The sequence below is a fragment of the Urocitellus parryii genome, unplaced genomic scaffold (genome assembly GCF_045843805.1).
Source record: "Urocitellus parryii isolate mUroPar1 unplaced genomic scaffold, mUroPar1.hap1 Scaffold_60, whole genome shotgun sequence".
In the NCBI taxonomy this organism is placed as follows: Eukaryota; Metazoa; Chordata; class Mammalia; order Rodentia; family Sciuridae; genus Urocitellus; species Urocitellus parryii.
In genome coordinates this window covers 662671-687587 of record NW_027554101.1, presented here as the reverse complement: position 1 = coordinate 687587, position 24917 = coordinate 662671, and the positions used below count along the sequence as shown (strand labels likewise).

Below are 24917 nucleotides of genomic sequence, written 5' to 3'. Positions count from 1 at the left end.
TACACGAAAACAAGACAGACATACACACATAATTCTTTGAAAGGGACTGAGGGAAAATTTTTCAATGCAATAAAGTAAACTCATGATTTTTAGGTATCTGGTTTCCACCAGCATGTCAAAGTAGCCACTGGTCCCAAATACTAAGACGTCCTGCTGCAGAACATCGTTTCTCAATGGCTGCACTGCACTGTCACCCCTTAGCATATGTGCGTGCACAGGGGGGTGGGGGAATGTTTCCAGTCCCCTCTATGGAATGTGTCGTGTTTGCACAGAGCCTGTGCACACCTGTGTGTTCTGCCTCTCCTCTGCATCACCACAAACCTAACCTAACTCAAATCCTGTCTCAGTAGCCTGCACACTGTGCTGTTCAGGGAGCGATGACAATAAACACATCTACACACAAGCAGCACAGCTGTGAGTTTGAGACATATTTCGACCTGTGGCTGGTGGGAGCTGCAGGTATGGAGGGCCAACTGCATCAGGTTACGTGCCCCCTGTAAGCAAGCCAGCCCACCACAGCACTTAGGTCAGCTATGAGGTCAGGCCAATGCATTCACATTCCAGCTGTGCAGTCATGAAGCAGCTCCATGTCATGCACACCTCTGCTTCCTCATACAGAACACTAACAAATGCTGTGTGTACAGGACATATGCATGGTGCTGGGGATCAAACCAGGGCCTGTGCATGTGAAAACACTCCTATTATTTCCACCTATGAGTTATAAAGGCAAAAACCCATAGAACACTTGAATTGACTGAATAGAACCTCTTTGGAAATCCACAGGCAGCAGCGAGATGAGCAGCCACATGTCTGCCCAGGTGTCAGTGCTCCATGCTCACAGAGCAGCCTGGGAATCCACCACAGGTAGCAAAATGTGAAGAGATGGTTCACAAAAGAAGACAAACAGGGGCTGGGGTTGTAACTCAGCGGTAGAGCGATCACCTAGCACATGCGAGGCCCTGGGTTTGATCCTCAGCACCACATAAAAATAAAATATTGTGTCCATCTACAACTAAAAAATATTAATAAAAAGAAGACAAACAAATGGACAATAGGCACATGGAAAGACACCCAACAACATCTTTATTGAAATGTAAATCAAAAGCCAGTGAGGAGCACTGTCCCTGCTGAGGGCTGGGGGCTGGGGGCATAGGCTGCCAACACCAATTCCCTGGAGGCTGGAGCACCTTCAGCCTCGCACAGCCCATAGGCAGGTGGAATAAAATGCTGGAGGAGCGCTCAGCACCTGTTGGTCCAGGTATACACATCCACTCCCGATGCAGCAGTTCTCCCTGTAGATGCCCCATCAGCCAAAATGAAACCCAAACCCACAAAACACCTGTCCTTAGAGCTCAGCAACTCCAGGCAGAGCAGCCCCCAACCAGAACTGAGTCAGTCCCCTGAAACACCACGGATGAACACCCTGCAATACACTGCTACTCAGCAAGAAGGAGCTGACCGCGAAAACCCACAGCCTGCATGAAACTCAAAAGCACAGGCTAAGCAAGCGAGGACAGAAGGAAAGAGCACATTCTGGAAGACTCTGCTGGTGGGAAATGCAGACACAGGCAGGACTCACACACACGCAGGGAAAGGGGGCACACGCTGCAGGGTGGCAAGCTCTCAGAATGTGGTGTGGCACTCATGCTGTGCATGCCTCTGTCAAGACTCACTACAATCCCCTGGGGTGCATCTGACTGCACTTCATCTGACTTAACTTCAGTAAGCTGTCTTTAGGACCCCCTGACTGAGACAGTAAAGGTGATTTCTAACCAAAGCCAAAGGAACACCCATGAGCCATGCATGACACCAAGGTCCACACTCTAGGCGGCAGGTGGGGACCAGGCCTATAGGTGTCTGCGTCCATTTACCCGGGAGGCTTTTCTTCTAGAAAAGCTCTCTTGCTTCCTCCATTTCAACATCACATCATTTCCGTGCTTGCTGAGTGCCCACTGAGGGCCCAGCATGTCTTCACCACAGTCCCACAAGGCCAAGGAAAGCATCCCAAAGCTTTCATCAGGTATCTCATCAATGCTCCTACATCCAGAAGAGGTGGATCCCACATTGGAATGGAAGTCACAGACTCTACAGCCCAGGAGCCTGCACACTGAGGAAGACATGCCTTCAGTCTTCCAGGAGGAGCTCTGTGCATGCCTGCTGGGTGGTGGGGACACACAGCTAGCAACAAAGTCCTTTCAGGAAGCAGACACTTCAGCCCCAGGAAGAAACCCATGCAAAACACAAAGAACAAACAAGTAATGTATACAGTATGTTCGCAGGTAACTGCCAGGAGATGGAAAAGGGCCAGAATAGAGGGAATGGGACTGTAGGGCAACTGTGACCATAATCAGACTGTATGGTGGTGTGACGGGGAAGAGACTCTGCCTCTGAGGGAGGAAAGATCCAGCCATGTGTTGGTACTTGAACGTGGGGAACTGTAGGCATAGAGGGCAGCAAAGGAAGGGCAGTGTGGCTGAGCAGAGCAGGCTAGAAAAGTGAGTGAGGAGAGCTGTCTAGGCAGCCTGGACAAGCAGAGGTGGAGACTGGGAAGAATGGGTCACGACCCTGTGCACTTAGAGCCACGCAGGACTTTTCAATGGTTTGCACAAATGTCAAGAGACCAGGGACATCTTCCAGGTGGCTGATCTTGGCATGTGGTTTTCAACAGAGACAGGGAAGCCTGAGGAGCAGGTAAGCCCTAGTCTGTAAGGTCAGGTGCATTTGGACACATGGATACAGATATAGAGTTCATGCACAAATCCAGAGACTGGGAAGGAGACCTAAGCCAGTGATACTAATACCCTTAGAAAGCAGGGGCCAGGGGTGCAGTTTGGTGGAAGAGGATACTTAGCATGCATGAGGCCCTGGGCTCAATCCCCAGCACCACAATGCAAGCTCCCAGCAACTGGAGAGGCTGAGACAGGAGGACCACCAGTTTGAAGCCAGCCTCAGCAATTCAGTGAGACGTGCAGCAATTTAGCAAGACCCTGCTTCAGTAATAAAATGCCCCTGATTCAATCCCCAGTACAAAAGTCAAAACTAAACAACAACAACAACACAACAAAACACCCCACACAACAAGCAGAAGGCTTACACAATCACAAAGCCCCAAGCCAATCTCTTGGACCAGAGTGATTTCAAGGAGGGATTCACATAAGCATCATTTTTTCCCCATTCAGACATACAATCATCTCTTCTTTTTTTTTTCATAACCCTGAACACCTCTATTTCTCTATTCACCCACCAATTTTCACCAGCAGGGACAATATCATTGTGTGGTTTAGAGAGCACAAGGTTCAAATAAAAAAGCCTAAATTTAATTATGTGTATGTGGGTTTTTTTTTCTGTTTTCTTCTTTTGCAGTGCTAGGGATGGAGCCCTTGCCTCCAATGCCTGAGGCAAGGGATCCAGCACTGAGCCACAGGCCAGTATAAATTGAAGATGTCACCGCTGCTGTCAACATCACCCCCCTTCCCAGACTGTGAGGAAGAAATGAGTGGTACCCAGAACATGTAAATGCCCTCCGCCTCGGAGTTATTCTTAAACACAATCTGGAGGGCATTTGAATAAGGACCAAAGGTTTGTGAAGTGGCAGACTTCACAACTGATCCCGAGCTGGTAATAATGGGACAGGATGAAAAGCGGTGCATCCTGAGAGTTGTCAGAAACAGGACTGGCAAGTTTAAGGGCAAGTGGTGTGCTGTCTGGGATGTTTTTAAGTCATCCCTGGAGAGAAGGGAGTGAAAGTCCAAGGCAGATAGTAGTTGCCAAGTGTCCATAATTAGGGAACCCGGGGATGGACACATGAAGTACCTGTACTACCATATCTCTGTGTTTGAAATTTTCCATAATAAAAAAGATAGAAAGAAATAGAAAGCTGGGGAGAGTTACTTTCAGGCTAAGAAACAGAAGAGATCGGGTACAGACAGAGAATTCAAAGAAGGGACTTCAGTCCCACCTCCACCAGACTATGGGGTTAGACCAGCTCTTAAGTGGCAAGGTCAATAACTTCTAAAGCAAATCCCCAAACTATCTAAGGACAATTTCCATACACCACAATGTCTTTTAACATTATAGCCTTTTAACTTGCCAACTCAATAAAAACTCAGGGGCAACTGAGACTGATAACAAGGTGAGCAAAACAGTCATGCTACCTGCCAGCTCAGAGAAGCCACTATCAGATAACCCATACAAACGAGAAACTACAGATGAGGCCTGTGCTAAGGGGAAAACATTGTGGCACCAGCGGGCATTTCACTTTCCTTTACCTCCCTGTAGGGGACACCTAGGTGAGGGAGGCAGGAAGGAGCAAGATACAACATCCCCGGTTAGGCAGAGGTGTTATGAATAAACCGAAAGGTTTTGGAGATGCTAGACTATGAAATCTAGGAAGACCCTAATCAGGAAGCCCTGCCCCACCCCTTCACTGCAGCGCAGTCAACAGCCACACTCTGCCCTGGCACTCTGTCCCTGGACGCCGCTGCCCCACCCTCCCCTCTGCAATGAGGGGACCCCCTCCTTTCTGACGCCGCCCCTGCTCACCCCAGCCTCACTTCTAACATCACACACCACCGTCCCCACAGCAGCAGCCGCCCTCCCTGCAGAAGCGCAGTCCCATCACTCATCCCCTTCACTGCGACCCCCTTAGCCGGTCCTGCCCGCCACAACCCCTCCCACCGTACACCCTCCCCGCTGTAGCTCAATTTCGTCAACCCACCCCAGCTTTCCCCTTTAGTCCCACCCCTGGAGGTCAGAGCCACACCCTCTTAGCGAAGCCCCCGCCCTGCCCAATGCAGCTCAGTATCGTCACCTGGGCCCTTAACTGCTCGCCCCACCTACTTGGCCTTTAGACCCGCCCCTAATCGGCACAGCCCCACCTTCTCCTCTGCGACCCTACCTGCCCTCGACACCGTCCCCGCTCGCCCCGGTCCCTCCCTAGCCCCGCCCCTTACGTCATGGCCCGCCCTCTCCACTGCAGAGCTGCCCGTAGCCCGGCCCCACCCATGACATCAAGACCCCGCCCACCAGTTCACCGCAGTACAGACCCAACTTTACACCCACCCCGCCCTCCCATGACGTCACGCTCCGCCCCCCCCGCCCCCCGCCCCCAGTTCCCACAGGTTGACCGGCTCCTCACCAGCTCAAACCGGTTGTTGACTTGGACACCATCCTTCCCTGAGGCCCCCCCCCACCCCGTTTTGGTCCTTCTTCTGCGTCATCATCATCATGGAGGACAAACTGCAGGGCGCCGGGGCGAGGGGCTCCTGGCCGAGCTGTTCCCCCCTCAGCCTCTGGAGGGCCCGGTGCGACACAGGACCCGACAGCCTGACGTCTAGAGAGAAAGAGAAGGAAGAGCAGAAAAGAATGGCCAGCGAGCCTGCGCACTGAGGGCACGCTGGCGCATGGCGCCTACGCGCTGCGGCTCTCCGCAACTTCTTCCCTGTCACCATTAGCACCAAAGAAGGTGCAGGCGCTTCCAGGTGAGAGTTGGGCGCCCTTGCGTACAGTGCTTTGGGTTTTCGAGTGTGCTGGGTACAGATGACCTGTTGTCATGGGGCCTGGGGCGCATAGGCTCAGAGAGACCCGCAGCCTTGGCCTAGACCCAGACCCAGAGGGCTGGAGGCCCTGGTAGGCGGGTAGGGGAGGAAGGAGTGCGCGCAGGCGGGCGACTGTGGCACGTGGGTGGTCAAGGGGACGGTCTGCTGGCAACCACGTGTCTCATGGGGTCTACCTGTGTGTCGTGGGCTCCGCGCCCCCTGTCAGCCAGCCTCTACGCTGCAAAGAGATAGTTCTCTACTGAATAGGAGTGAGCACATCTAAACCGAGAAGCTTCCCAGAGTTCGATTCCCAGACACCCTTCCACCCCACAAAGCGCGAAGGGAGATCTTGAGTTACTCTGTGTGGAGGGACAAGCGAAGTGTTGGGCAATGACTGAAGACTTCTAGAGACCAGTCTGAAGGAGTCTGGAATAGGAGTTATAGAGTTATAGAAGCTGTCAGTTATGTTCCTTCAAATCCTTTTTTTTTTTTTTTTTTGGTGCTGGAGATTGAACTCAGGGCCTCAGGGCACTTGACCACTGAGCCACATCCCTAGCCCTATTTTGTATTTTATTTAGGGACAGGGTCTCACTGAGTTGCTTAATTCCTCGCCATTGCTAAGGCTGGCTTTGAAGACCGAAGTACTGGTTGCTCTCTTTGACTTTGCCTTGCAACTCACTGCCTGAGTAGTCTCAGGAAGAGCTTTGTGTGGGTGCTATAGGCAGCTCCCCTGAGCTGAGCCCAAGATATGTTCCCACTATTTGTACAAGGGATTTCATTGCTTGTATGGATCAGAACCTGGGTCTACCCATGGTTGGCAATGTGAACAGATGTGTTGCCCGGTGCAATTTCTGCATCTGTAGAATCAGGAAGTAATGGCAATAGTATTTAGCTCCCAGGAACATCTACCCTTGAGAGTGCTGCACAAACATGAGCTTTGTAATTTTTATTAATTTTAAACATAATCTTTTTATTACCAGTTCTGACAGGAAAATTCCTAACCCTGTCTGCATGTTTTCTTAATTTTAAACAGGAATAAAAATATGGGGACAAGGAGCTGTCCAATGCTCAGCGGTTCTCAGCACCACATGAAACAATAAAATAAAGGTATTGTGTCCAACTACAACTAAAAAAATAAATTTTAAAAAATGTGAGTATACGCAGTCTGTGAGGGGGCTCAAAGTAGTGGGAGTTGGTGATTTTTATTGGCTGCTCTAATTTTATGTGTTTGAACTTCATGAACCCAAATGATAGGAATATTTTTTCCCACAAGCCCATCTATTACCAGTCATATTCCTTCTGGGTCTCCTCCAACCCTGGGCAGATGTTACAACTTGGAGTCAACAGGATTCGGCTAAGGTCTTAGCATATTCCTGAGTGAGCATCCAGATACTTCACTTTCCTCATCTGAAAGGTGAAGTGAAGACCATACCACCTCAGGGTGTGTGTGTGAGGAGGAAGGTGCTCAGCACAGAGCCTGCCTGGAGCCACCAGCTCCCATGAGCCCCAGGCACATCATCTCCTTGGAGAATGAGGGCAACAGGCTGAGAAATGAGACCAAAGGGTCCTCTGGACCAGCAGGTGCAGCCAGTGACCTCAGCAGCTCTTCTGCGTGCAACTCTAAGATGACCAGGTTTTATGGACAGAAGTGGGCCCTGGAACCTCATTCTGTGATGGGCACCCTTATAGTGGAGCCAGGGAGGACTTTCTCTGTCCTGAAAGACAGGTAGTCCTTCAGAGCCAAGCTCCCACCTTGAGAAAATATACTAACTGCCACAACTCAGTCTTTGTACATATCCCAGGCTGTGAGGCCAAGAGTGGCCATGTGCACCTGTTTACAGAGCTGCTTCTCCCTGTACTAGGACCACCCAGTGTTACTGGGCCCGTGGGGCCACCGAGGAGTGAGTGGTCAGGATGGAACCAGGTGTGGTAGGGCCTGGAGGGAAGAATGACTGGGGCAGAGTCAGAGAACAGGCTTGGCCTCTGACCTCCCAGATGGAGACCCAGGGTGCCTGAGTGCCTCCCAGGATAATCCCACTCCTCAGAGCCTTCCCAGCTGTCTCTGCTGCCCACACCTCTTGTCACTTTTGGATCTGAATGTCCCCCAAAGTCTCGAAGCTTGGTCCCTAGGTGGTGGCACTATTGAGAAGAGGTGGAGACTTTAGGAGGTGGGATTGTTCAGAAGAAGTGGCCCACTGGGGGCATGTCCTTGAGGGTACTGGGACCTTAGCTCCTTCTTTCCCTCTCTGCTTCTTAGCCACCATGAGGTGAGAAGCTCTGCTCTGCCGTGTGCTCGCCACTATGATGTGCTGCCTCACCACAGATCCAAAGTGTCGGGGCCAAGCCATTTTGGATAAAGTGCCACCACCTAGGGACCAAGCTTCAAGACTTCGGGGGACATTGCAGATCCAAAAGTAACAAGAGGTATGAACAGCAGAGACAGCTGTGGACCAAAGTAAATACTTCATGCTCTAAGTTGTTTGTCTCAGGCAGTCTACACAGTGGTGGAAAGCTGACTAGCACACAGAGTTGGTGTGGGACAGTGGGGTCAGAGCCTCTGGAGCTGGTTTCCAGGAGGAACTTAAAAATTAAGAGAAGCATTCTAGGAAAAGCTTAGAGTGCCATAATCTGAGAATAATGGGCAATTATGGTTGGAGCACATTAGCTAGAATGCTGATAGGAATGTAGACATTAAAGACTCCTCCTCTGTCAACCTCATCCCTACACTACCCCATCTCTTTCTCATGGTATTGTAAATTCTAAAGAAAGCCCTCTGCTAAGTCTTTCCTCACCTCAGCTCAAAAGGTAATTGTCAATCCAAAAATAAAATGCAGACACTGACCGCAGGAGGTCAAGGTTCCCTTTAATGTGATAAGGAGGCAACAGAGGTGAGCATGCTCTTAGAAAAGGGATTTTCTGCCTTTTGAACCACTGTGCCCTTATTCTCCCCTCTAAAAACTGCTCTCATAAGCCCCCAGAGATGGAGATTTGAGACAAAGCTGGCTTTGAGGCTGTTTCCTTTCAGCAGTCTGTCTCCTGAGCTTTTGTGGAGCGTGACAAGGAGTGGAACCTTCCTTCCCTGTTACACTGATGAGGTTTCAGGTGAACAAGGACTGTTGGGAATTGGACCAGAGGCCACACGGATGACACTCTGGCAAAGAACTTGTCTACATTTTGTCCATGCCCTGAAACTGTGTGAGGCTGCATTTAAAGGTGATGGACCAGTGTTATTTTTTTATTTTTATTTTTTTTGGTGGGGGAAATTTCAAGGCAGCACAGCATTCAAGCTACAGCATGGGCATTGTTGGCTGATTTTAGCCAGGGTTGTCATGAGAATTGTGTGCAAAAAAACATAGCAGAAAGATTTGAAAAACTTGCAGTTTGGCCAGAAAAGAACCAAGTGTAATTTGGGCCACCGAAGTTGTGATTGCTGAAGACTTAAATTAAAACAAAGCCAAACCAGTCACGGTGGCATAGACATGTGATCCAATTGACTTGGATGGCTGAGGCAGGAGGATTGCAAGTTGGAGGAGAGTCTGGGCAACTTAGCAAGACCCTGTTTCAAGATAGAATAAGCTAGGAACGGTGATACACACCTGTAATTCCCATGACTCAGGAGACTTAGTGAGGCCCTCAACAATTTCGTTAAGATCCTGTCTCAAAATTTAAAAAAATAAATAAATGAAAAGGTTTGGTGACATGGCTCAGTGGTAAAGCACACATGTGTTCAATCCCCAGTACCCCTACCCTGAAAAAAATCCCCCAAAAGATAAAATTAAAAAGGAGGCTGGAGATGTAGCTTAGTGGTAGAGCTCTCCTGGGTTAAATCCCATGTATCACAAAAATTCATTCATTAACATAAATAAATTCCAGGCTGGGCACAGTGGTGCACACCTATAATCCCAGCAACCTGAGAGGCTGAGACAGGAATATTATAGGTTCAAAGCCAGCCTGGGCAAATTAGCAATACCCTGTCTCAAAACACAAAACAAACGAAAAAAGGACTAGCGATGTAGCTCAGTGGTAGAGCACCTCTGGGTTCAATTCCAAGTACTAGGGGAAAAAAAGTTAAAGAAGCACAATTGTAATCCCAGCTACCTGGGAGGAGGCTAAGGCAGAAAGTTTGCAAGTTCAAGACCAGCTCAGCAACTCAGTGAGACTCTGTCTCAAAATTTAAAAATAAGAAATGGTTGGGCTTGTATTTCAGTGGTAGTATGTAGGAGGGTCCTAAATTAATTCCCAGCACCAAAACAAACAAATAAGGACATTGCATTTGCATCTGAACAACAGGAAAGATATTTGAGAGCACCTCAGGAAACGGCCAGACCCCACCTATCTCAGGCTCAAGGGTGTAAAAGAAAAAACTCATAGGAGAGCGTGCACGGCTTACACAGGGCCATACGGTCCAGGTGGACCCTGCTACTGTTTGAGCTGGTGGCAGATCTTGGCATCATCTTTGTGATGCTGGTTTTGCAGGAATGCAGAATACAAGAGTTTTGGGGTCATGGCTCCCTGGCCACCAGGAGGTAAGCAGCTCTGCTCTACCACATGCTGCACACTATGCTGCTGCTTCACCACAGGCCCAGAGTGATGGGGCCGGACAGTGTGTGGCAGGGTTGGGACCTGAGCATGAAGCCCCAGAAGGGTAGTGTGTGAAGCTGCGAGAGAAGTTAAGAGATGCCAGGAGCATGGCTCATCTACCAATGAAAACTGCAGGCAGCAAGCAGAGCCAACCCAAGAGAGTGGCCCTCTGGACTACCGATGGCAAAGCCCAAACCCTTTAGGGCCTCACCCACCCTGACAACATGCCCCAGGTGCCAGACATGGAGCTACAGTACTCAGTGTTTGCCTTGCTGGGTTTTGGTCTTTCTTTGGTCTGATCCTTCTGTGGTTTTCTCCTACTCCTCCTCTTCAGAATGGAATGTTCACCCTGTACCATTGGTATACTGGACATATGTAACCAGGTCTGTTGTTTTTTTAAATAGGTGCTCACAGTGAAAGTTGGCCCGAGTCTCAGAAGAATTTTGGATGTGTACCTGTGTTGCTAGGATTGAACCCATGGGATCCTAAGCACTAGCAAGTGTTCTGTCTCTAAGCTATTTTATTTTGAGACATGGCCTCGCTTAGTTGCCTAGGTTGGCCTTGAACGTGCAATCGTCCAGTCTTAGCCTCCCAAATAGCAGGGATCATAGGCATGTGTGCCATACCTGCAGCATCTTGGACTTGTGAGGAATGCTCAGACTGTCGAGACCAGGGGATTCTTGGAGACCAACTGAATGCATTTTGCATGGTGTGAAGGGCACCTGCCTCTGGAGACCTGGGGTGGAGATGGGTGGGGAGTCTGGATCTCAGGCGCCCCCCAGAGGCAAGGTGTTGAAGCTTTGGTTCCAGGCCGATGCTGCTATTAATAGATGGTAGGAACTTCAGGAAGTGGGGCTTCACTGGGGGACCTGTTGGGACTTGTCTCCTCTCACTCTGCTCCCTGGCCACCACGAGGTAAGCAGCTCTGCTTTGCCACATGCTGCGCACCATGCTGCTGTTTCACCACAGGCCCAGAGTGATGGGGCCGAGCCACCATTGATTGAAACCAGGACCCAGAATAAATTGTTCCTGCTTTTAAGTTGTTTGTCTCAGATATTTGTCACAGTTGTGGAAAGCTGGCTAACACACCCCCTGGGGAGAGCAGAGACAGGCAGGGTGCTCTGCTCCACCTGGGAACCCAGGTGCCGTATCCCAGCCTGGACATCTTCCTGGGGAGGGAAATCTGCCAGTTCTCACTCTTGAGGTGGAGACAAGAACTGGAACAGAGGCCCGGAGCTCTACTACCTAGAGCCTTCTGCCCTCCATTCTCAGTGAGAAAATCTATCCCTTCCCCTCCCTGCTCCTCCAAGGAGTCCTGAAAGGAAACACCCTGGCCAGGGTCTTGGAGGGAGCCTGGCCCCAAATGAACGATGGGGCCAGGAAACCATGTGTATGAATATATAGGCTGTGTGTTTATTATATAAAGGCATCTGGTATGTATATGTCCATGCACAGTTCAGGAGCACGGCGGGCAGCCGGGCCCAGCACTGGGAGCAGAGCCTCAGCCTGGAGCAGGCTGGAGCCAGGTCCCTTCCCGGAGGCCTGGCCACCTTGGGCCATCACTGGAAGTCAAGAGTCCTGTTGCTGGGGACGTAGAGGGACTGAGTCTGGCGGCTGCGACGCGGCGTGGCGTTGAGAACATCCACACTTTTGCAGCTGGAGCGCACGAAGCTGGTGCAGTCACTGCAGACATCCTTCAGGGTGCAGCCGTGGGCGTAGATGTGGGGGAAGTCCTCCTCCACACTTCGCCACTGAGGCCCCTGCAGGGATCTGGGGCGGGTGGGGACCCAGAGAGGACTGTCAGGCTGGGGAGCCAGCAGGGCTCACACATCCTAGGGGCCCTGCAGTCCCCTAGGCTCTCCTGCTGCCTGCCCCTCCCCTTCACCACCACAAACCCACAGAGTCCTGGGGAAGCAAAATGCCTAGCAAAAAGCATCCCAGAAGGGCTCTGGACAGGAACTGGAGTTCTGGGTCCTGACCACCCCAGCTCAGTTTCCATCTCACCACTATGCCTCCCCACCCCTCCAAAGCCATCTGAACTACACCTCCAGGGGGCGTCCTCACACAAGTGAGGCCAACCCCTGCTCCTGCTCCCAAGTCCCTGCAGAAGCCTGACCACCACAGACACCAGCACCCAGGCCAGGGAACACACTGGAAGACGTCTCTCCTTGGCGCCCTCACGGTTATGGCAGTGGGTGCCCTCTGAGGACTCTCAAAACCCAGTGTGTAGACAGGGATGTGTGCACACTTCTTAGAAGGCATCTTCATCTGCAACAGAGGGAGGCGTGGCAGGCCCCACAGGCACTTTGGCTCGATACCCAACAGGACCTCCTTCCTGTCATACCCCAACAGTGTCTTCTGCTCCATGAGAGAGGACTTCTTAGGAGTGGGAACTGTACCCCTTTATACCAGGAAGGGTGCAATGTGAGCCCTAGACACAATCGGTGTTCAACACCGGGGAGGAGGAAGTTGGTACTGTCGAGGGTGAAACTTGAGGAGGGTGTGAAAACAGGTGGGCAGAGGCCCTCCTCAGTGGGCTTGTTTCCAAGCTGAGGCCAATGGACACGATTCTGAGCGACACTGTCTGTTCACCTGAATTCATGCTGCATGTCACCGGGCCACAAATGCAACGACAGATCTGGGGTAAGGCACTCCCAGGAAGGAGGCTTCAAGAGGGGCGACCTCCTCACATGGAGTGCTCACTGCTTCCTAAAAAGCCGAGCAGGCCTGGAAAGTGTAGGGCAGGGTCTGCCTGGAGGAAGTGATGGTGAGGTGCCTGTGGGGCTGGAGCGCTGGTCCATGCCCATCCCAGCTGGGAGAGACCCTGCAGATCCTAGGAGATCCTCACCTTCATGCTACAGGAAGTGCAGACGGCTCTGGAAGAGAACAGAAGAGGCAGTGAAGAGACCCAGGAAGGCACAACTGCCTCCAGGCCCCTGGGTCCCACCCCAGACCCTGCAACTATCCGTGCAATCTGCCTGATGCCAGGTGGCTCTGGGCTTTCACGGTTCACTCCTGGCTCTTTTTCTCCTCCTCCTGGTCTCCCACCCAGTGCCCCTCAGCCCCTCAGTTTGCTCCTGGTGCATCTGGCTGTAGTCTTCATGCATCCATACTGGGGTGTGCCAGACCTGCCTCACTGAGAAGCACCACCTAAGCACAGGCCTCTTGCTGAGATGCTCCGTTTCCAGCATCATTGAACATGCTTGTAGTCCAATGCCCCATGTTATATGGAAAGGTTTTCTTATAGAAGATTCAAACATCAGTGTTACGATTTACCCACCCACAGAGGTGATCTCTGTTAGCAATACAGCCTTCATCCTCCAAACTCTTCTAGACAAATAACAAAATTATTGACAAATGGAAGTGAGGTACTGTGTAAGCTATTCTATAAAGATACACCAACATCTCTTCTCCATAGTGAGAGAAATCATCCAGACTCATTTTTTAGAACAATGGGCTATGTCCTCTGGAATGAATGTCCTACATTGATTTTTCCATCAACAAACCCCTGGGTTGGGGCTGCAGACTTGGCTCAGTATTGGAGCATTTGCCTAGCATGTGCAAGCCCTTGGGTTCCATCTCTAGCACCATATTAAAAAATAATAACAGGGGCTGGGATTGTAGCTCAGTGGTAGAGCACATGCCTAGCATGTGTGAGGCACTGGGTTTGATATATATATAAATAAATAAAGGTCCATCAACAACTAAAAAAATATTTAAAAAATAATAACAGCCAAACACAGTGATGTACACCTATAATTCCAGCAACTCGGGAGGCTGAGGTAGGAGCATCACAAGTTTGAGGCCAGCCTCATCAGCTTAGTGAGTCTCTAAGAAACTTAGCAAGACTCTGTCTCAAAATAAAAAAATAAAAAGGGCTGGGGATGCGGTTTAGAGGTAAAGGGCCCCTGGGTGCAATCCCTAGTACCAAAAACTCAACAATACATTATCATTAATTTAAAAAAAAATTTTAATTGTTGACAGATCTTCATTTTATTTCTTTTTTATATGTGGTACTGAGAATCGAACCCAGTGTCTCATACATGCCAGGCAAGTACGCTACCGCTGAGCCACAGCCCCAGCCCAGTTGTCATTAATTTTGTTTTATTTTTTTATTTTTTGTTTGCCTGGCAATCTCTGATTGGATACCAAGTCATTTTTTTTTGGGGGGGGTATGTTTTGTTCCTTTTTATTTATTTATTTACTTTATGGTCCTGGTACTTGCGATCCTCCTGCCTCAGCCTCAGTTGCTGGGATCAGAGGTGTGCACCACCGCACTCGGCTATTCCCATTCTTCAGCTGTGTTCTGGGAAACAATGAAGAAACTTGGAAGCAGTTTGGTCCTTTCAGGTCTTTCCATAATGACCTGTCAGGCCTGGAGAAATGTCGACTCCAGTGACTTACTCTTCACCTGTGTGGCGAGACCCGCCTGCCTTTCCACCCCATGCTCCAACATCATGGCACTCCAGCGGTAGCTAGTGGACACCGACATGACACTTGGCCCTGAGTACCTATCACTTTCCTTTAAGTCTGCAGGTGCCCCTGCCACGTGGACTGGGAATTGAGCCTAGCAGGGCTCTACCATGGAGAGACATCGCCAGCCCTTTTCATTCACTAGGATCACAGTATGTGCCACCCTGCCTGGTTGTTCCACTGAATCTTTAGGACACAGGTAAGCGGACACTTCTGTAAAGGGCAGGACAGTGAACATCTCAGATGTGGCTAAATGAGAAATGCGTAAGTGCATGGCTGTGGGTGTGCTCCGACTAGCTTTATTTACAGAGCCAGTGGTGAGCAGATGGGCCCAGGGGCTGCCTGCCAGGGCCTGCCTTAGGATGGATTTGTCCCTAGCCATCTCCTCGCACCTCTCCTCCAGCGGCTCAAGGAGACCTCTCTGGGGGCTTTCTATGCGGCTGTGCCCTGAGGACTCCGCTGCCAGTCCTCCCTCCACACTAAGCCTTGCCTCCTGCCCTGAGGAGATCCTGGCTCAGACCCCACACCTAGATGCTTCCTGTGTGTTGACAGTACCCTGGAAACCACCATTTCCCATTCCGCCATCTTGTTCCAGCTGGAAGGTGCCTGTGACCCCATCTGGGTTGAAGGTCAGAGCCCCTTGGCTATTTATGTTTAATTTAAATAGAACTCAAAATTCCATTCCTCAGCCTACTTTTCCCCAAGACTACCATCTTATGGTCTTTAGTCACAGGGAGGAGCACGGAGGGAGGAGGAGAGACCCTCACATGTGTCCTCCCGGCCTCAAGAAGCCAAGGAGATGCTGCTTCAGCACATACGTGCAGGTCTATAGGAAGGCTGGCGTTGCTACTGAGAAGAAAAGCCCACAGAGTTCCTAGGCCAACAGGAGGGTCCAGGGCTAACCCACCTGCCAACAGAGCCACCACAAGCAGGTCAAGGGCAGACTCCTGCCCAGAGGGCCCCTGTGTGTCTGGCTAAGAGCCCAGGCAGCTTCCCACAACACATGAAGGAAATCGATGCCCAAGAGACAAGTCCCTATTTCCACTGAAGCCCCTGCCTGCTCTGCCCAGGAAGCCCACTGTGGGAATCCATGGGGGGAGGCTGAGTCCCACAAATCCACCCCTAACAGATGCAAAGGAAAAATACCTCCTCAGTGGCACTGACCAATCCCAAGGACTCAACAGCCACGGCAGGTGACAGAATATCCCACCATCACGTGGGTTGCCCACCGCAGGCCCACTCCTCTTCCTCCTTGTTAATTGGTAGCCAGGTGCACTGAAGGCTCACCTCTTGCAGAAGAGACAGGTGGGCGGCCAGGAGAAGAGTGGGAACTTGGCTCTGCAGCAGCAGCAGATCTGTGAGGGAAGAAGGCACGCTGGGGCTCAGCTGTGTTCACGGCCCACCAAGGTCCTGTCCACACTGGCCTGCCCCTGACCTCCCATCAGGAGAGATCCTACCTTCCCCCTCTTCAGGCTGCTGAAGAGCTCCTGGTCCTGGGCGAACTTCTCCATCTTGGCCTTCACCAGCACGCGACGCACACCCACCACCTCCTCCACAGTCAGGGCCAGGCTCTCCACGGGGTGGTGGACCTCCTGCACAGAGGGTCCTGCTCACGCAGCCCAAGAGCAGGGCCCCACCAGCTGCATCCCTTCCTGGGGCCAAGCACTCTGTGGCTTTCTGAAGTCAGACAGCTCCCGCCTTCTCTGAGGAGGCTTTGCTGCAGCAAGACTCCCCTGCTGGCTCTCCAGCTCCCGGTCCCCACCCTTGGCTGCCCGTGCTCTCCAGCTCCCCAGCTGCCTGAAAACACACACCCTGGGCTGATCCACACCACCAGAGGACAGGCTGTGGTGCACGCCTATCATCCCAGAGACTTGGGAGGCTGAGGCAGGAGGATTGCAAGTTCAAAGCCAGCCTCAGGCAGAGAGAGGCGCTAAGCAAATCAGCCCTATCTCTAAATAAAATACAAAATAGGGCTGAGGATGTGACTCAGTGGTCCAGTGCCCCTGAATTCAACCCCAGGTACCCCCTCCCCCCAAAAGACTGCCAGAGTCCATTTCAAATCTTCCTCCCCTTGGAAGTCTTCAAACTGAGCTCCCTTTCCTCTCCACTGACCATGCAGTAGGTGCCCTGTCCATCCAGCATGGCACGGAGTCAGCCTGGTGCTACCTCCCAGTGCTCAGCACGGAACTCATTGTGGACCTCACTGAGCTTCACTCCTCTGTCCATGGGGTGGATTTCAGCTCCTTTGAGGGAACATATATAAAGCCCATAGCCCGGTGCTGGGCACACAGAGCTCCAAAGGCCAACTGTGTTCCCAGGGCCCAGCCTGTGAGTGCCAGAGACAGAGCTGGGAGGGCATCCTGTCTGGGTCTTCAGCAGGCCGTCCGTATGGGGCTTCGTGGCAGGGGAGAGGATCTGGACCCTGCTTTCTTCTCCACTTGGCCTAGAGCCTCTGGCTTTGGGTCCAGGCTCTGTGCCCATTGCCATGGCCAGGAGTTCTGCTGTCAGGTCAACCATGGCCTGCAGGCAGGGGAGGCACCGTGTGTGCCAGAGCAAGCCTGGCAGCCACCAGCTCTGATTTTGATAGTCAAACTTTTCAGAAGCACTTCCAGAATGTTAAAGCTGAATTTTAAAACATGTCTCTGATTCCTGGACCCAGAAGTGGTTCTCAATTCTTCTCCCCTTGGGAACACGCTGGATTTGATGACTAATGTGCAATGAATAGTGGAAGCATGGCTGAGACCTGATTGTCAAATACACTGCAGCTTTCACCTGGCCCTCTCCTGGTCCACTTGCTTGGGGGACGCAGCCACCATGTGGTGAGGATGTTCAGTGGTCCCCAAGGCTCTGAGTGGCATACCCCTAGCGTGAGAGAAGCTGTCTGGGCAGCAGCTCCTGCAGCCCCCAGACAGCCTTCAAATGACACTGCAGCCCCTGCTGATAACCCAACTGCAAGCTTGGAAGACACAGCCAGGGCCCTGACATTCAGAAGCTTTAAGGAATAACAAATATTGATTTTTTTCTTTTTTTTTGGAGTGGGGGCGTACTAGGGATTGAACCCAGGAATGCTGTACCACTGAACTACATCCTAGCCCTTTTTTTAATTTTTATTTTTACTTTTGGTTGGGATACCAGGGATTGAATTCAGGGGCACTGGACCACTGAGCCACATCCCCAGCCCTATTTTGTATTTTATTTAGAGACAGGGTCTCACTGAGTTGCTTAGTGCCTCACCATTGCTGAGGATGGCTTTGAGCTCACGATCCTCCTGTCTTAGCCTCCCTAGTTGCTGGGATTACAGGTATGCACTACTGTGCCTTTATATATATATATATATATATATATATATATATATTAATATTATATATGTATATGGCATTGAAACCAGATATGCTTAACCACTGAGTCACATCCCCAGCTCTTTTTATGTTTTACTTTGAGACAAGGTCTTGCTAAGATGCTTATAGCCTCACTAAATTGCTGAGGCTGGCCTTGAATTTGTGACCCTCTTGTCTCAGCCTTCTGAGTTGATGGGATTACAGGTATATGCACTTCATCTGGGCTGGCCTTGAACTGTGGTCCTCCTGCCTCACCTGGGATTACAGGTGTAGCCCTCACACTTGACAATAAATGTTAATTTTTTATACCTTTATTTTGTTTATTTGTTTTTATGTGGTGCTGAGTATTGAACCCAGGGCCTCACATGTGCTAGACAAGCTCTCTACCGCTGAGCCACAACCCAGCCCATATTTTTTTTAAATATTCATTTTTTAGTTGTATGTAGACAAACAATCTTTATTTCATTTTTCTGTGGTACTGAGGATCAAACCCAGTGCCTTATGTGTGCTAGACAAGTACTCTACCACTGAGCCACAACCCCAGCCCCTAAATGTTAATTTTTAAAAAGCCAAATGGGGATAACTGTTTGGGGAGTAGGGTACTAGAGATCGAACCCAGGGCCTTGCACATGCTAAGTCATGCCTACCCATTTATTGATTTATTTGTTTGTTTATTTTAAAAAATTTTTGTGCCAGGAATTGAACCCCACACTCTTAGCCTCCCTAGTTGAGGGAATCACATCCCCAGCCCTTTTTACTTTTTATTTTGAGACAGGGTCTCACTAAGTTGCTAAGACTGGCTTTGACTTGCAATCCTCCTGCCTCAGCCTCCCATGGCTGGGGTTACGGGCCTGTGCAGCTTGAGAAGGAATGTTAATGCAGGAACAGTAACTAACCCTAAAGGGACAAGGGTCACCGTCCAGTTAAAATCAACAGCACTGCCTTCCTTTCACACAGAACACTTTTCAAAGCATTTCCACACCCATTCTCAGAGGGGTGTCTTGCTGCCAACCACACCCAGCACCCCTCCACCTGCCTGAGTGCCTCTGAAGCTCCGTTCATTCCTGTCACCTCGCTTGATAGAATCATATGTTGACAGGTCTGGGGCGGGGGCCTCAGGACAGGGGTAGGCAGAATCTCTGCACCACCCTGCATAAGACTTGGTCTCTGCTGATAGACTGAGAACCAGGGAAATCTTGGCCAGGTTAGGGTCTCATCTCTCAGCATGTATGCTACACAGAAGGCCCAGGATGCAGCCTTCAGGGCTCACAGCTGCCTCAACTCACACACTCTATTCTTGGGGTCACAGTGCCAATGTGCTCCAGCAGGGGGCAGCAAAGACCAGTGTCCCAGACAGCACCAGCAGCACAACCCGAGGCTTCGGGGACAAGGCCAGACCCAGCCAGACCCCAGGAATGGAGCCTGGGTCTCCCTAGCAACAGCTGGTGTTCAGACATCATAAAGATTCACTCAAGAGGTCCCCACAGGACCATCACTCACCATCCACAGGTGCCTGGCGTCTGGTGCAGAAGCCTCAAGTCTGTCTGCTGAGCTCAGGCTGCTGAGCTGGGGGGAGCTGGGATCCGGCTGGGATTGGACACTCACAGGACAGGAACCTGAAAGAACACAGGCCTGTGAGGGTCACCTGGCGGAGTGCTGGTTGGAGGGCTGTGGGTGAAGGGGGTGGTGTGTGCCTCTGTGGGCTAGGATGATCAAGTTGAGTCAAGTAGAAAGCATGTCCCCCGTGTGGGGACCTGTACCAGGGTCCATGCCCTGAAGGGTCCTTCTACTGAGCCCCATGACAAGCCAGCATTAAGCCCCCGCGGAGCGGCAGGCAGTCTGAGCACTGGCAGGCACACACCAGGAGGGTCCCCTGCCCACATGTATGCTGGAGGCTCCAGGGCAGGGGAAAAGGGACAGCTGGCCCAGAGAGAGACCTGGGCAGCACATGGTGTAGAAAGGCCTGGCCCAGCCTCCCACCCGGAAAGGGAATCATCAGGACCAATGGGTTGTCCCGAGAGTGGCCAGAAGGCTGCAGGGCTGCTCAGGGGACCATGCAGGCCACCAAGAGGCCGGCCATCCCTGGGGGCTGACAACCCACTACCTGACAGCTCTCAGAAGAACTAACCCTGCCTGGCCGCAAGCACCAGCTGATGCTCTGTGTACTCCAGCGGGAAAGGAACCTGTGGAACGACCCACATGCCTACGAGGGACTCTTCTGTCCACAGAGAGGACTGTGAGCTGGCTGGTGTCTGGCCAGGCAGCTTCCCTGCTGTGTGTCAGCTGCCTTGAGATACAGTGAGGCTGGAGAATCAAGTTCTTGAGGAAATGTTTTATAGTAAATGAAAATGTCCTCAAGTGAGAAAGGGGGTGTCAGTGGGAGACTGAAGGTCTTATTGCAAGTAGCAGCTCCTGTACCCTCAGGAGCTGCCTGCTCAGGATGGCCTGGGCCTGAGCTGCCCTGGGCAGATCTGAGGGGAAGGTCAGGCAGGAGGTGGGAGCAGCACTTGCCCTGGTCTCGAGTGCTGGGTTTCCAGGTGTGCACGCTGCCTGCTCAGAGCTGGGGTGGCTCCGTCCCTCCTGGGGGCTGTGTGGCTGGCTGCAGGCCAGAGGCCATTTCATTCCAGAGCTGAGCCAGGTCATGCTCCGAAAAAGAGCAGTCCCGTTTCAGTGCCACCTCCCCACAGGGCGACTCTTCTTCCTGCAGACACGTCAGATAGCCCTGCCCTGGCCACGATGCTCTCAGTGCCCTGCCCATCCCTGACTGAGGCACCGGACCCAGGGGTGGTACGAGGTCCACAGACACCCTAGGCTGCCCTCCGCCCACTGCTGGGCTTCCCATCTACTAGAAAGTTCATAGCAAGTGCCTTAAAAACCCAACCCTCCCCTGAGGTCTTTAGAAAGTCCCGGAGAGTTGTACAGGAGAAAGCTGAGCCCACCAAGAGGACCACCACAGGAGTCATCTCCTGTCCTCTTGGGAAGGGGAGGGCTGTGGTCAGAGGGCAGCCAGAGTGACAGCTTTTCTTATCAACCAGGGACTGATTAGCCTTCTGGCCCCAGATGATGGGTCACATCTATTCTCAGCTTTTTTTTGCTGTGGGAAGAAGTGGTCCCAGGCCACTGTCTCAGCATCCCAAAGCTACTTCTGAGCTGCCAAGATGGGATAAGGGCCCTAAGCCCCCCTGCCACCACTGGCCAGTAGCCCTGGCAGTGGATGCCCCACCCAGCTGAGCACTGTGGCCCCCTCTGGTCCTCAGGAGCCTCTGTGGGCTCTGACCTCAGATGTGGTCATCTCCTCCATCTCAGCCAAGGTGGGTGCCTTGAGCAGGACTCGGGGTCGCGAGTGCTGCACACTGCTCCCAGCATCGGGAACGGACAGGTTGATGCAGGAAGTGGACTTGACATCGCCAGAACAGACACTGAGGATACAGGGCAGAGAGCCGAACCCTGGGAGGCAGGAGGCCAGGCAGGTGGGACGTGAGTGGGGAGGAGGCGCACAGGACCCGTGTGGCCAGCCTGGTAGACAGGGTTTGGCTTAGTTCCCTACTTTACAGAATGGAAGCCTGAGGGCTCGTCAGTCACTAACAAATTGGACACCCAACCCGAGGCGCAGTGCAGGCTAGCCCCTCAGAGACAGAGTACAAGGACTGCAGATGGTCTCCACTCTGACCGGGAAGATCAGGTCTCAGACATCTGAATAAATGCCTGATTTTCCCAGACCCCAAAACTTCGGTTTTATTTTGTTTTCTGCCTAATTGTTGAAATTTATCATAGCAAAAAGTACAAAGTCAGGTCAAAACCCAGAGTAAAGTCAGGGCACCTTGAACTTCACAAGGCCAGACTACAAACTGGGACGTCCTCTACCCAGGATCTCGTGGAGCCGACACCGACTCCTGATTTGTGGAGTCACCAGGGGAAGTGGGGGACTTCATCCAGGGCCACCTGGGGTCTCTTCTCCCATCACCCCTCCTCTTGCTCACCACGGGTGCCCAAGCGCTGGTCCCCCACAGGGCGCAGCCTCCGCTCCTGCTTGATTTCTTCCAGGATCTTCTTATGCAGGGTCCTCTGCTTCTGTGGCAAGGGGCGCAGCCTTCTCTCTGAGACCTGCAAAGAGGATGAAGCATGAGGTAGGAGGGACTTAGACAGTGACAGGGGACGCTCAGGAGTGGGGAGATACTCAAGGTTCACAGGACACAGGGCGCTAACTCTTGGCTCTCCAGGAAGGAGTGCTACCCAAAAGAGCTCTGCCTGCCACAGGCATTGGGGGAGGTGACCAGCACCATCCTTCTAGAAGGACGGAGGTCCGGGGCCCATGCCCAACCTTCCAGCCAGGAGACAGGGAGCAGAGCCCACCCCATGGTTCGGCAGAGGTATGCTCAGGCCCCCCTTGCAAGTGAGACACAGGACAGCACCAGGGCTGGAATGCCCTGTAGGAGGCACAGCATGGGCACTTGCTTCAGCGGAGGCCGGGAGAGGATAAAGTCCAGGATAAGCTCATATGCATCCTTCTTCACTCGTGGAGGGATGTCCCCATCAACCTGCCGCAAAGAAGCCCCAGCTCAGACCGGGGCTGACCTGAGTTTGTAGGGGTTGTCTGCTGGTGACTGGGAGGGCTCACTCAGCCCCTGACACAGCCTGGCCTTCATTTCTGACCTGCCTCTGATTGCATTGGCTCCCTGGGACCAAGCTGTCTCTAGGACAGGTACATGGCAGGTAGTCAGCTACCACCTCCAGTACTCACACCTCTAAGCCCAGCCATTTGATCTCTCTCTACCTTGGATTCTTCTAGAAAGGAGCTTGCTAGTACCCACCTCAAAGGGTTGTCACGGGAATGAATGAACCTGTTCATTTAAAATTCTAAGAGTAGCTGGGAGCTGTGGTACACGCCTGTAATTCCAGCAGCTAGGGAGGCTGAAGCAGGAGGATCACAAGTTCAAAGCCAGCCCTGCAACTTAGTGAGGCCCTAAGCAACTTAGTGGGACTCTCAAAATAAATAAATGAATGAATGAATGAATAAATAAATAAATAAATAAATGGTGCTGGGGATGTGGCTCAGCAGTAAAATTAATGATAATCATAAAGTTCCAAGAGTGGCATCAGCCCACGCCAGGGCTGCTGGGTGCTCCTTAGGTGGAATAGCCCTGCAGCCTCAGTTCCAGGCCTCCAGGGCGATCTCCGTATTCCCCATCTTCTTGGTCAAACTGTGTCCCCAACACAACATTGAGCTGTGGGGCCCGAGGGCCACACCTGCCTTACTCATGATCTGTGTGCTGTAAGGGGCTCAGTGTTCAGCCTAAGGAGCCAGGGCCCCCAGCAGAGGCGGGCAGGAGCTCGGCGCTCACCATGACCTTGCGCAGCTGGTAGTTCCTGGTGCGGATGTCCTGCATCAGCATCTCGAAGGGGGTGAGCTGGAACTCGGTGGGCAGGGGGTTGAACTCTTGCTTCTGCACCTTCTTGAGCTTTACCCCATGGCGCAGCTCCCGCATGAGCTGGACCCACAGCCGGGCCTGCCCCAGAGACAGACAGGGCCCTCAGCCTGTGCAGCCTCCCGGCACAGCCCTGGGGTGACTCTCCTGTCTTACCCAGTCTGTGTGTCCCAGGTTGTCCAGCTCCACCAGCGGCTTCTCCACCTGAGGCTCATCCTCCCCCAGCTTCTGCAGCATCTGAGACCACACATCTGGTTAGTCCAGAGAAGGTGGAAGGTGGCAGACATGGGACATGGGCTTCCTCACCACACGGCTACTGCTAACCAGCTGAAAGGGGACCTGTGGAGTCCTGACCCAGGCTGTGGGGCTCGGGAAGATGTCTGGGAGAACCACGCTCTCCACCTCGGAACCAGACAGGTACCTGTCCGTCAGCTCTAGATGGCTCCTTCTGGGTAGAGGCTGATGAGAATCTAGTACCCATGTGGCACCTCCTCCCATCTCATCCACATACCCCAGGGAGGTGTGGCAGGGGTGGGAGCTCGGATCTCAGTGCACACAACACCTCCTCAGGGGCACCTTGGCCGGCTATGGCCCACACATTCTCCTGAGACATTCACAGCTGCTCCTCCACCACGATCCCCACGGGAGGCCACATGGAACCCAGCACCTCAGAACCTGCAGCTGGACCTGCCGCAACATGGCACAGGCTAGGTCCTCAAACTGTTTGAGCAGATGGTGGTGGGTGCAGGCCAGTGTGGTTGCCAGCAGGTACGGGGGGGGATCATTCCCAAACCAGGAAAAATGCCAACATCATGGTGAGGGCCAGGAAACATCCTGGCATTAGGGACTGTCAGGTGACTGTTCTGGGCTGAGAATTTAGGGAAGGCTGCTGGACTAGCTGCCTCGGTTGCCCTGCATCTCAGTGGCAGCCTGACTGCTCTGACTCCCCTGTCCTGAAGAAGCATCTGCCCTTCAGTCCACAGCCACTCTTGACCAAGACAGAACCGGTTACCCTGGCTGCACCCCAAACTACTTGCCAAATGGCTCTGAGACACTATAAGAATTACTGCCAGCTCAGAGAAGCACAAGGCATGCCATTCTAACAGCAGTCCCCAGGTGGGAACTGGCCAGCCCAGTGGCACAGGGAAGGAGGGTGGCTCTCCCATCCTGAGCAGGCTGCTTCTCTCCAAAATGCCCACCTAGACTAGCACAGCTGCACCCCACCGAGGGACCTGTCTCTGTGCCCCCTACCACCAGTTCCCTGAACTTCAGGCCAATGGCTTGACGTCCAGAGTTGTGTGTTCCTGCTGAAACAGGAGCCTTGCTGTCTGGGTGAGAAACTGAGCAACAAGACACAGGCTAAGTTCAAGGAAGGAGGAAAGCATCAGGACCACCAACTGTCTGTGGAGTCGGGAGAACACCCCTAGGATGTCAAGGAAGAGCTGGAGAGAAGGTGGGATGACCACAGGAACAGGCCATGGGCTGGTAACCTCCCCATCTCGGCATGTGAGAGCTGCAGGGGAGGCTGGCAGCTCCAGCCTTTTCTTAGGACCCAAGGGTCA

General features: G+C 52.3%; 1 protein-coding gene and 1 pseudogene across 1 annotated transcript in view; both read right to left on the bottom strand.

The window, feature by feature from the left end:
• LOC144252813 (ribosome quality control complex subunit TCF25-like) overlaps window positions 1-5404 on the bottom strand; it is a 29218-nt gene extending 23814 nt beyond the window's left edge. Inside the window, 4 exon segments of the mRNA XM_077794920.1 lie at window positions 5138-5190; window positions 5193-5255; window positions 5258-5332; window positions 5386-5404. Coding sequence (XP_077651046.1) covers window positions 5138-5190; window positions 5193-5255; window positions 5258-5332; window positions 5386-5404 — 210 coding nt within the window.
• Window positions 5405-11677: 6273 nt separating this feature from the next.
• The window catches only part of LOC144252812 (protein spire homolog 2-like), a 30453-nt pseudogene continuing 17213 nt past the window's right edge, over window positions 11678-24917 (bottom strand).